This window comes from Rhinopithecus roxellana, chromosome 5 (genome assembly GCF_007565055.1).
Source record: "Rhinopithecus roxellana isolate Shanxi Qingling chromosome 5, ASM756505v1, whole genome shotgun sequence".
In the NCBI taxonomy this organism is placed as follows: domain Eukaryota; kingdom Metazoa; phylum Chordata; class Mammalia; order Primates; family Cercopithecidae; genus Rhinopithecus; species Rhinopithecus roxellana.
Genome location: NC_044553.1, coordinates 19,042,502 through 19,055,769, shown reverse-complemented (window position 1 = coordinate 19,055,769; position 13,268 = coordinate 19,042,502). Strand labels below are relative to the sequence as shown.

The 13,268-nt window shown below is 44.0% G+C and overlaps 1 protein-coding gene across 2 annotated transcripts in view; it reads right to left on the bottom strand.

Moving 5' to 3' along the window:
• ADAMTS17 (ADAM metallopeptidase with thrombospondin type 1 motif 17) overlaps positions 1–13,268 on the bottom strand; it is a 365,163-nt gene that overhangs the window by 152,733 nt on the left and 199,162 nt on the right. For both annotated transcript variants that reach the window (XM_030931256.1, XM_030931257.1), the window contains one exon: positions 667–768. In XM_030931256.1, the coding sequence (XP_030787116.1) occupies positions 667–768 (102 nt within the window). The remainder of the gene's footprint in view (positions 1–666; positions 769–13,268) is intronic.

Sequence of the window (13,268 nt, the reverse complement as noted above, 5' to 3'; positions counted from 1 at the left end):
GGTGATGACACAGCCAGCTGCATGTGAGGGAACCTTGGTTCTTTCTGAGGGTAAGACAAGGCCAGCCCTATAAAACAATTTCTCAGAGTGCACCTCGCATACCCTCAGGTGCTAGATGTGATTTTTGTGGTTCCCAATCATGGCATCAGAGCAAAACTTTACTACCTTTTCAACTCTTTCAATTCTTGCACTAAGACTGGAGAGAGGCCCTGCGGCTGCAGGTCCTGAACACCTCTCCTAACACCTCCCTATCCCTCCTGCACGTGAGGAACAGGCTCATTCTCTCAACATTTAGTTAGAATTGGGTGATACTGTTCTCACTGAATTCTTTTTACGAGCACCTACTGGGTACGGCAGGTGATGTTCTTCCATTTAAAATATACTGGTGAAAGCGTTCCTTTTAAGTAAATTCCCTTACATGATGGAAGGAGTGAATCTAACAAAAAATATTAAGTAACTGATGCTTGCAACTTATAAGAAAAAGGACTGAGGTGATGTAGGCACCACTCTGTGCCCAGAGTGGGCTCCATGGGCATTTCTGTGGTGCCTGGGGGATGTTTCAGGGGCTCGTAAGTAGAGTACAGACAGTGTTTCAGAAGGAGAGGTGCCCATTGCCTGGGAGATGTGGAGCTGCCTGTCGGGGGCAGGGGGAAGCCAGGGGTTTACCTTGTCTGCCCCACACTCGGTGCCATCCAGGGGAGGGTCCAGCTTGGTCTTGCAGGATGTGTCTCCTTCTACCAGGCACCACAGTCCAGCGCACATCAGATGCTGCAGGACAAGGGAAGGAACCGTAATTGTGGAAAACACCCACACTCACAGGTCACAGCTGGGGTCAGAGGTGTGGCCCAACCACTGTTTCAAATTTGGGATTCGAAATGTATGGGGAAGCCAGAGGGTCATGAGTCTGTATGTCTAAAACAGAAGTGCATCACTTGAACTGGCTCATTTAGCACAACAAAAATCTGTGCATCTACTCCTAGGAGGGCTTGATTCAAAGAGTTGAGTTCAACAGCTCCAACAACCACTGAGGGCCTAAGAGATATCAGAGGCACAGCCCAGGCTAGGAGCAGCAGCCCCTGCTGATGAGCAAACAGGAGTAATGAGCAAACAGACATCTTCCATTTACAGCAGTGAGGGGTGGGGCAGATACCCAGGGGCTGTCCAGGGGACACAGGAAAAGGATCTAACCAAAACTCGTCAGGGAGGGCTTGCTGGAAGAGGCAGCTCTGAAGTCAAGGCCACATGGGTAGGCAGCCATTGTGAGGCCAAGAAGTGACAGCCCAAAGGGCCATGAAGGGCTGGTACCCCCACAGGGTTACAGGGGCAACCTTCTGTCCTCCCTGCAGTCACCTGTTTCTAGCTCAGCTGAGCTGTGCACAATTTTTTATAGTATTTCACCTAGAGAACTTCCAGAACATCTACAAATATACAATTAAAATAATTCCACTAAAACAGGAGTTGGCATTTAAACACAGAGACTCCCAATTGTATCATTAGGAAACTAGGGCATCAACAAAGTGCTCAGAAGGAGACAATTTATCAAAATCACGAAGGCAGACATAGCCAGTGTCCTCTCTTGAAGGACTCACGTGCAGACAGCAACCTCAACCATAAGGGACAGGAGCTGGATAACTCCCCATCCTGCCCGGGGGACAGGGAGATGATATTGAGGCAAGTTCTACATGCCTCTCAGAGGGTCCTGGGGCGATGGCCCCACTGCCGACAGCAGTCACTTACTCATGGCAGTCACTTACTCATGATTGCACCTTTCTTGACTGTTCTCTCCCTCGCCCCCTTACAGTGCTTCCTGGGATCACTTCCCAGATAAACTACTTGCACCCAAATCCTGGCCTCATAGTCTGAAAATTGAGAACAGATGTACTTAAAGATCTTGTAAAGACGCAGTGATTCCAGGATGACAAACCCAATCATGGCTAAAAGGCCCAAGTTGGAGCAGGAAGACATCACCCCCCCAAGTTGTGGCCAGGGACCTGCTGCTTCACACTGCGCAGGATGAAGGTCAAGGAACTCCTGTAGCTGGGGCAGCGAGGTCACTGTGTGGTTTGCAAAGGGTGTCGTGCTCAGTTTAGAGGTCTGCTCTTCCAAGTAATCTCAAACATCTGCATAGAATAGATGCACAACTGTGCTGTCTAAAATCAAACCATTTTTAGAAGTTGAAGGAACAAAAATAAGAGAAAGGGAGGGAAGGCAGAGCTGGAGGGGCTTTTAAAGAGAGGTAAGAAAAGCCCATAGCTCCTTCTCATTTTTCAAGTATGTCAGAGCTGATCTGTGCCCTCAGTGGATGACTCAAGTGGAATACTGCACATGGGGTTCAGAAAAGCCTGCACATGCCCATGATTGTTCACCTCTCAAAGGAATGGTAAAAAGATGAGAGCCCCAGTGCAGCACAGCTGGTCCTATAAAGACCGACTGCACCTTATCAAACGTTTGATTCCATGCACTCTGACCTGAGAGCTCTTCCAGAGTGTGGCATCCGTGTGCGGACATGTGCTCACAAGACAAGGCTGACCCAGGGGGAGAATTTATGGGACAGGAGTGCTTGGGATCAGGAGAAATGACTGCTCCATCAGGAGAAAGAGGAAGAAGGTGGCGTCAACTGTTTGTTATGCATTTTATAGACAGGGCTTTCTCATGAAACTTTTCTAACCATCAAAGAAAAGAAGAATGAGGTTAGGCAAAGATTTCTTAAACAGAACACAGAAAGGACTAACCATAAAGGAAGAAAACTAATGAATTATACCATATTAAAATTAACAACTTCTGTTTACCAAAAGGCAACTGTAAGAACACAAGAATATATTTGCAATACATAAGAGATTTGTAATGTATATAACCAACAAAGTGTTTGTATCCAAAACATGATTTAAAACAAACAAAAACCTCCTACAGACCAATTAAGAAAAAGACCCAGTAGGAATATGGGCAAAAGTCTTGAACAGACACTTCATAAAAGAGAATGTTTAAATGGCTAGCAAACATATGAAAAGGTGCTCAGCTTTTTAGTCATCAGGGAAGGCAAACTACAACCACCATTAGATACAACAGCCAGAATGAAGAAGATGGAGAACACCGCTCATTGGTGACAATGTGGCACAATGGGTCCTCTTGTATGCTGAGAATGAGATTTTAACTTGGTTCAACAGCTTTGGAAAACTCTTTGGCAGTATTTGCTAAAGCTGAAGACACACATTCTAATACCCAGCAATTAGAATCTTAAGTATGTAATGAAAAAAATGTGTATGTGTTCACCAAAGTCAAGAAAGTTCACTGAAACACTATTTTCATTAGTTCCATGTTAGAAACAACCCAAATGCCCATCAAGAGCAGAACAAATGAACGATGGTATATTAGAACAATGGAATACTGTATGATTTCATTTACATACAGTTCAACAACAAGAAAGATAAACTTATAGTGTTGGGAGTCAGGATAGTGGCTACCTTTGCCATCAGCTTAACATCAAAGAAAACGGGAATGACAGCAAAGGACAAGTTAGCACTGCAGCCTCTCATCCAAGCTTCGCCACCAGCACTGCTCTGTGCGCCCAAGCCAAGTGGTCACCATTCTTGTGATACATTTTCACTACTGAACAGATGCGGTGACTACACGAATGCTTGTCATCACCTTGATGCCATCTATATCAACAGCCTGCATTCATGTCATGCATTGCAAATGACAAAGTGCTCTGGTTCCTGTCACCCTGAGCTTCGTGGCAGCCCTGGGAGGCAGGCAGGAGGGTGCTTTCTCTATTTTTTCCACTTTTCCAATGAGGAGGTCAATGTTTGTGAAGGTCACTTAGTCTGAGCTGGGTTAGAAGCACAAGACTCAAAAAGAAGAGAACTAAAGTGATGTAAAAGAAAAGGCATTTAGAATATAAATTCAAGACCCTCAACTGAAATGATGGAAGGACTCATTCTCAGATTGAAAAGCAAAACCCCCAAGAAAAAATGGTGCAAAATAATGAGCCCAGAGGCATGTCCTGATAAAGTTACTGGGTTTCAAAGATAAACCAGAACACTCTTTGGGTAGCTAGCACAGATAATGGGGAAAGAGCTCGGGCTGTGCAGATGTCTTTGCAGCAGCCTCTCTCTACAGGCACTGGAGCGAGAGATGCTGATACAGACACAAGGAAAGGCAGAACATGTGGCCCAGAAAATTTATATCAACTAAACGCTTGCTCAAGTACTTAGGCAACGGAAAAACATTTTTGAACTTACAAGTAGTTAAATCCTTTTTTGGAGAAAATACCAGAGGATGACCTTTGGACAACTAAGAAATGACTGGAGAACCCACAGAAAATGGGCCAGCAGTGAGCATTGATCAAAGTATTGATTGAAACCAACATAGGGATGGGAGTTAGAGAACAGAATGCACGGGACGGAAATCCAGACAACGCAGAAATGGCAGAGAGAGGAACCGGCTGGGAAGAAGGTGCACTGGGGCAGGGGCCGTAGGAGGCTGTCTATATGTACATCAATGTCTTTATCTTTTCTAGCTGGGGAAAGAGCAAAGTATAACAGATAAAATTTGAAAACTGAGATATAAGAACTTTCAAAGGTAAAATGTTAACCACAAAGAAAAATAACAGAATTGGGTGGTGGAAGAAATGAAAGGGTGGGGCTTGGAGGTGGAGATGCATTCATTATGCTCAGGCAGCAGGTATCCTAAAGAGAAGGGTGACTGACTGATGAACCTTCTGCTTTCAGTGAATAGCAGACTTTATGGCAGACAGGGCTGCTTTTCCAGTATGCAACAGCTAGGTACCGTAATAAAGGATAGTTCTCCCCCAAGTAAAGGAAATATCCAAGGAAGCAAATACAAAACCCATACCCAGCTGTCTTTCTACATACACACCACTGTATACCAATCTGTGATGAGCACATGCAAGGGTGGGTTCCCCTACGGGCAGGCGTTGGTTGCCAACGCCAACACCCACCCTTTCACTGCCAACACCGACAACCACCCTTTCACTGCCAACACCAACGCCCGCCCTTTCATTCCTTCCACCACCCAATTGTGTTTTTTTTGGGGGGTTAACGTTTTACCTTTGAAAGTTCTTATACCTCAGTTGGCACTGCAGTTGGGAGAAGTCATCTGGGGCTGGCCTATCTCAGATGGAACAAAGTCAAGAGCTCTATCTGAGACACCTAGGTTAAACCAGGGAATCTGGAAGGGTGTTTACCAGTTCTGAAAAGGCTAGAAGTAGTCCCTTTTCAGAAAATGGGGCTCTGGTTGAAACAAATGTTAAGTTCTCCTAAAGAGAGCAATTTAGGATCTCAAAATTCCATGGTTATGTCCAATAAAGTATAAACCCACAACCAAACACGGTAAAGTGAATGATGGTCAGCAGCAACAACAAACAAAAGATTTAAACTCCCAAGGTGTTTAGGTAATAAAATTGTCAGATACAGAATGTATAGTAACTATTTATAAAGAAATAGAAGATGAGATTACATAAACAAGCTAGCAGCAATATATTAATACTGTTGAATATAAGAAATTGGAAATAACATTTAAAAATGAAATATATAATTGTGAAAGAAAATCAGTAGATTCTAACAGCCCTGAATGAGAGAATTTGTGACTAGGAAACAGATCTGAAGAAATTATCCAGAATGCAGCCTGCAGAGAAAAGGCAGAGGGGAATACAAAAGATGCGCTAAGAGATCCGAAGAACCAAGTGAAAAATACTGATGTATGTGTCTAATCAGACCCAGAAAGAGAGAATAGAAAGAATGGGGCAGAGACAATATTTGAGAAGAAAACAGCTGAAATAGGACACATGCCATGTAGAATAAAGACATTCTCCACTTAGGGGCAGGAGGCAGTGTTCTACTATGGCCGCAATGATCTCTCTTAATATCACACCCTTGTGTGACCCCCTCCTCTTAAACATAGGCTGAAACTACAAACTTGCCTTTTTTAAAAATTTAAAATGCTTTAATATACATTTTAAAAAACAAGAAGGACAAAAAATATCAGTGATTTCCTGGTAATAGGGGAAGAGACTAGCTTCAAGGAGCATGGGGCGTATTTTGGGTGATGGACCTGTTTTGCAAATTGATTGGTTATATAATTCTGCATTTGTCAAATTTCAAAGACTGGGCATTAAAAAGGGTGAAACAGAAAAGCCCAAGAAAAATATAAGGGTTGGCTCTTTGAGGGGGAAATAAATCAGATAAACCATTTGTTAACACAAGAAAAAGAGGAGAAAGTATAAATAACAACAAAGAATAAAAGAAAGGAGAAAATATCCAAAATGTAGAGAAATTTAAAACAAGTACCAGGGACCACTTAGTTCTATGTGTATAAGCCTGAGATGAAATGATTTTCCAAGAATGTGTAAGTGAGCAAAGCCATCGCTCAGGAAAGACTAGAATATACACTCATTGACATAAAAGACCCTGAGGATGTTTGGCAATATCCGAAGGCATTTTTTGGCTGTCACAACCAGGGGGAGTGCCACTGAGCTATAGGGGGCAGAGGCCAAGGATACTGCTAAAGATCTTGTATTGCACAAGACAGTGTCCTACAACAAAGAATTATTCAGCCTAAGACACCAATAGCGCTGAGGCTGGGAAACTGCTACAGAAAAACTCAACAGAGTGACAAAAGGAAAAACAGTAAATTATGGTGGACTATCCTGCCAGACAACAGCTTAGCTAGGTGACCAAGGCTAGCATCACCAGTAACGAGACATAATGACCACATCACCCTTGTGGTATCCTTTCCAGTAATGTGGAACCTCAATCTAGTCATAAGAACACATCAGATAAACCCAAAGGCAAACTAATAGACTGGTACTCTTCATAAGTGTCAAGATCATGAAAGACAAGGAAAGGCTGAGGGACTGTTATAGATCTGAGGAGACCAGAGACACGACAATCAAACATGAAACAGGATCCTGGTATAGAGAAAGGACATTGACAGAAAAACTGGTGAAATCTAAATGTATTTTATTTAACAGTATTGTACCAAGGTTAATTTCCTGGTTTTCATAATGGTTCTATGTTCATGTAAGATTTTTTTATTTTTATTTTTTTATTTTTGAGATGGAGTCTCACTCTGTCACCCAGGCTGGAGTGCAGTGGTGCAATCTCAGCTCACTGCAACCTCTGCCTCCTGGGTTCAAGCGATTCTCCTGCCTCAGTCTCCCAAGTAGCTGGGACTACAGGCATGTGCCACCACGCCTGGCTAATTTTTGTATTGTTGGTAGAGATGGGGTTTCACCATGTTGGCCAGGCTGGTCTCGAACCCCTGACCTCAGGTGATCCGCCTGCCTTGGCCTCCCAAAGTGCTGGGATTACAGGCATGAGCCACTGTGCCTGGCTGTGTAAGATGTTAACATAACAGGAAGTCGGGTAAAAGGCATATACTATTTTTTGCAGGTTTTCTTTAAGAGTTACAATTGTCTTACAACAAAAAGTTAAAAAATAACACAATTTTTAAAAAAGGATGGGGCAACTCTACACTAGTCCTGACCAACCCCAAGACATATATATATATATATATATATATATATATATATAGAGAGAGAGAGAGAGAGAGAGAGAGAGAGAGAGAGAGAGAGAGAGCGCGCGCGAGAGAGAGCTCAAGTAAGGACGTGTGGAATAAATGAATGGGATGAATACTTTCATCAGTAAACCAATGCCGGGCAAACTAAGCAGTTACCAAGTCCAGACATCATGAAAGTTCTTTATCAGGGTTGTCTCTTTCCTACCCACATCAACCTTGTGAGACAGACACTTCCTATTCCCATTTTACAGATGAGGAAATGGGTGGACCTGTCCTAACCCAGAACACAGGCTGCTTCCCACTGGTTACACTACCTCTCCATCAGTCCCCAGTTTCCCCTTCCTGCTTCCCCTGCAATCATGCATTCTTGGTGTGAGTGCTCATCCTCTCATCTGCAGTGAGATGGGGCGCTCTGTGCTCAGCGACATGCCGTTCCCTCTGCCTGCAGAGTTCTCCCTGGAAACACGGCTGGGCAGCACGCCCCCGGGGTTCAGCGAACCGTGGTGCACTAGAACAGGGTGCAAACACACAAAGGGGCCCAGGCCAAATCAGGGGTGGGGGTACTAAGACCGCCTCTCCCACTCCCACCCCCAGCGGCAGCACCTGAGTTGCAGCGGAAAGTCACAGTCCATGCACATGGCAAGGAAAATGAAACAGCTTTCTGGTTCTAGCATCCGTCACCTCACTGGCTACGCTTACGGTTTGGCAAGAGTCATCCCCAGCATGTTTCGCTGCACAGTTCCTTGAGGGGCTGCATGATGAGCCAGCACCAAGCATGCATCCCTGGAGCGCTGTGAAAATGTGGGAAGGTTTGAGCTGCTCAGATGGTACCATTGCTCATGTACACAAGCCACTGCCACTTTTCTTCACCGGTGGTGTCCCTGTCAGGGACCGTGAAGGTCATGTTGCTGTTCTCTTGCCTCGTCCTCTCTGGGCATCCGCCGAGGGTTTGGAGGGCAGCTCTAACTCAAAATGATACTGAATGAGATGGTTATATAAAGTCCCTCAAAAATGTGCTGCTGATAACACAAGCCAAAAGGGAGAGAAAATAAATGCTAAGAGCTGGATGAAAAAGTGACTAATCCAAATTTTCCACACATACTACTGCAATGTGAAGTCTTCCCCAGGCCAGCATGCCAGCCCCACTCCTGGAAGCCTTCCTGAGTCCTGGGAGGGCCACTCCTTCCATGTTCCTGAGGGCTACAGAGATCGTCACCTGGCTGGGGCTGGGGGCTGCCAGGTGAGGGTGGGGCCCAGGTCTTCAGCTGGCAGCGGGGACAAGACAACTCATAACTGGCATGGTGTGGAGAGCTCTCTGAAGAGGCAGTCTACTGTAAACTTTCAAACACTTCTGGAAAATTAGGACCATCTGCTGCCAAAGTCCAACGGCTCTGAGAAGCTGCAGATGCTGGGCAGGAAGCGGAGACTGAGACAGGCAAGAGAGCTTTCAGCCTGGCATCCAAGTCCATGCACTATCTGCACTACCAGTGCAGCCCTGTCTGAGAGGGGCAGGGCGAGGCTCCGGGACCCTGGCCAGTCACCCATTCGGGTCAGGTCCACCAGCATTAAAGGGACAGACCTCATTTAGATGAGTAGTTTCCTAATTAAGCTGAATGGAAGAATCTCCGGGGAAGTTGTACAGAAAGACAGAAACCTGAAACCCATCTTCCTGAAGACTTTTAAGACAGAAAATCTGGAGTAAGACAAAAAAATTCTAACAGTCTCTGGAGGACTCTAGCAATCTACCAGGTTTCAAAATACCAGGTATCAGAGAAACAAACTTTGTTATCCCAAGGTGGAATTTTGACACCCCAAGTATCTCTCTATCCGTAAGGTGCCCATGTAAATCTCTGCAGGACGTGAGAAAGGACACAAGGCTGGAGACTGGGATTTTGCCCAGGGAGAGGTACTGGACACTGGAAAGCAATCCTTGGGGATTTCAGGCTGCCAAGAGGGATGGTGAGGACAGCACAGGGAAAGATATGAGAAGGGACAGGCCCACACGATCTCAGCTAAACAGTGTCTCCTCCTGTACCTCCGGCTCCAGGAGACAAGGTGGCAAGAATGGATACTACCTAACATTTATTGAATGTGTGCCACATGCTAAGTGCTTTAATTCAGTTACTACTAACGCTCATGACTTCACAATGATGGGTAAGTAGAATTTATATTCCCATTTTGCAGATGAAAAGACTAAGACATAGTGAGACTAGGCAACCTGTTCAAGAAGAGAGGCAGAACGGGGCCCTGGGAAGCCTAACTAGAGAGCCCTTCTTAGGCACTGTGTGATACAGAAAGTATCTCCAAACTGTACCAAAGGGCAAATAATGAGAAAAGAGCAAAGGAGGGAATATTAGGTAGAAAAAATTGTCTAAGACCCTCCAATGCCTATGACCAGTCTAGATCCTGTCTTCCTGAAATGACTGGCTGACAGCTTTGTGCTCAATAACATTCTTAAACAACAACATAACATGCACACCTCAGGTTCTTGTGAATACTATGACATACAGGCACATATATGCTCGTGGCAACTAACAAGAAGAGTGTACATCCCTTCCAAGTACTACTGTGTGGCAGCCATGCCTGGGCTATGGAGCATGATGGTGGAATGCATTCCTGGGAAGCAGTAGGGAAAGGGGTGGGTGGTTATTACACAGCACCTTTCAACTAAAAGCCTCCAGGATCAGGGTGGTGGTGACGGGGCAGATGAACACCTCTCTCATGTTAGAAAGCGGTGGGGCTTTGTGAGGCAGGGATCACGGTCAGGACAGTACCCTAACTGCACCCCTTCTTACTCTGTCTCTAGCAACAATACATACTCTTCCTTTCAGCTGACAGCGCCTGCATTGGGCCTTCTCACCCTCTGCTTCACCTGTAAGAGTATCTGAGCTTAAGTAGCTTGAAAGTGTTGTTAAGTAGCAACTTTCCTTTGCAGTTACTTTGCTGACAGAAACAGGAGAAACTTGTAATCATAAAAAAGACTGATTGGGCTAATTGCATAAAGTTTATTTCCCCTTTCTAATAAATATTTACCATCCAATGTTTATAACTTTTATGTTTGGATTTTCTTGAAATGCTTTATTGAATTAAAAACATCACATTACCATTGGCTAAAAGAGGAGACAGCTGTATTTGCCAATAACTTTTGTAACAAATGCCAGCTATTGATGCCAATTTTTTTCTAGTTCATATTTCCATAGACAGCTTTGAGCCTTACAATACTAGCATTCTGCAGACAGACAGTGAAGGATTCAGTGGTGATAGTGTGCCCAGGGAGAGGTACTGGACACTGGACCCGCACTAGTGTGTGGGCCTCCAGAGTCCTAAAAATTAATATGGACTGTATTTTAATTTTTCTCAGTTGCCTGGTATGCAAATATCTAAGAAACCAGCAACCTGGTTAATATTTAAAGCCCAGACTGCTCCTAAAGCAATTGCAGCAATGCTTTTCCAAGGTTATTTACCTGCACCTTTGAGTAGGGAAATGATCTTTAAATTGATTGGTCTTAAAACAGCTATGAATCGCGAGGGGCAGAAGAACATACAGAGAGGACCAGTCAGAAAGAAGGTCTGCATTCAAAATTCCACCCAGCACCTGGCCATTCTGTGCTTCTGGAGATACCTGATGGAGGTTTCTCAGGGTATGTGGTGAATGCATAATTATAAAATACATAAGATAACCAAGAAAACAATTAAACTGAAAGTGCTTTCAAAATATAAAACATTCTAAATTTGTAATATAGTAATGTATACTTTTTTTGTCAACACATAACAAGACCTGGCCCTGGGTCTACTAACCACCATAATTTTGAATTGGTGAAGAGTCTAAATGGTATTTTGAGATGTCGGTCACAATTTACATGGTATAAAAATTTCTGTGATTCCGTGGCCGGGCATGGTGGCTCGTGCCTGTAGTCCCAGTACTTAGGAAGGCTGAGGAGGGTGGATCACCTGAGGTCAGGAGTCTGAGACCAGCCTGGCCAACATCACGAAACCCTGTCTCTACTAAAATACAAAAATTAGCCAGGCATGGTGGAAGACACCTGTAATTCCAGCTTCTTGGGAGGCTGAGGCAGAAGAATTGCTTGAATCTGGGAGGTGGATGTTGCAGTGAGCCGAGACTGTGCCATTGCATTCCAGCCCTGGGACAGAGCAAGACCCCATCTCAAAAAAAAAAAAAAAAAATTCTGTGATTCCTAATCACAGTGGCAGTCACGGGTATGGCTAAGACTGCTGTGGTTTGCTGCCAACATTCAGCATGGAAGAGAATACTAACTTCCATTAAAACTTGAAGAAAAAGAAAAGTGTAATATCTTTCCTATCCTGGTTCACCAATTCTTTGAAATCTATCCAAGGACCCTGGGTAAGCAGCCCTGCTTTGGCATAATAACATAGGTGTGTCGATGAGAAACGCCACCCCCTGAGACCAGGGAGGTCTCTCCCTCCTACCAGGGAACAGTGTGGGCTCATTTTGAGGCAGGCAAGCTACTTTCCCTCAGAAGAGGCAACAGTAAAATGAAAACTGCCCATCACTAGTCATGATGGTATTGTTTTCAAAACATAATCCACCCAGTTTCTTTGCTTACTTCTCTATATTTCAGAAAAATAAAAAGCAAATGTTCAACTCCTCAGCACTGGCGTGGCTCACAGTTTTATTCTCTTGGCAGTGTCCAGACTGTCATATTTCATCTTTTTTTTGTCTCATAATATACTTAAAAGTTCTAGAAAATGTTAAGGTAAAAGATACACAGACATACACACACATCCCCCAAAACTGCTGGCCCATTAATGCGCAGGTGCTTTTCTAAGCTACACTCGGGCTCCGCACACAGGAACACCAGTGAGGGGATTACCAGTTCTTAGCAACAGTCTTTGTGGGGGCCCAGGGCTTGGGAATATGAATAGTGTTCTCAATTCCTAATATGAATGGGATTAAGAGAACAGAGTCCTCCAAATTTTTAGAGTTGTAATTCTTCACTCCTAAAACTCCTGACTATGAACATTTTTCTTTCGTTTTACAGCATCTAGCAAGTAGTAGTATTTCTCGTGTTAAAGGAGGCCAACATTGGTTTGAAGAATACTGTTGAGAATTTTGCATCAAAGTTCCCTCTGAAACAACTGCAGACACCTTAAGATGTCATGACATCACTGGTGTGACTGCTGATGAGAAAACTGGACCATCAGTGGTGTCTTTCTGGAGATAAAGGATGGTCACTGGTGCCTCAGGAAGACACACATCTAAACTGAACATGTCAAGAATCCTAATGGGAATTATATACATTTCTTAATGGCATGGAGTATAAATGGTTAATATGCATTTATGATCCATCCTGACATGATCTGTTTCTAATGTGCTTCATCACAGGAATAAGCAATATGTGATGATATTTTCTTTTCTTTCTTGGCATATTAGCTAAAACTCTGTTGTTAGTTATTGGTTGCTTTATAGGTGACATTCTAATCTTTTTTTAATTTTTTTAATTTTTATTTTTTATTATACTTTAAGTTCTAGGGTACATGTGCATAATGTGCAGGTTTGTTACATATGTATACTTATGCCATGTTGGTGTGCTGCACCCATCAACTCGTCAGCACCCATCAATTCATCATTTATATCATGTATAACTCCCCAATGCAATCCCTCCCTCCTCCCCCCCTCCCCATGATAGGCCCCAGTGTGTGATGTTCCCCTTCCCGAGTCCAAGTGATCTCATTGTTCAGTTCCCACCTAT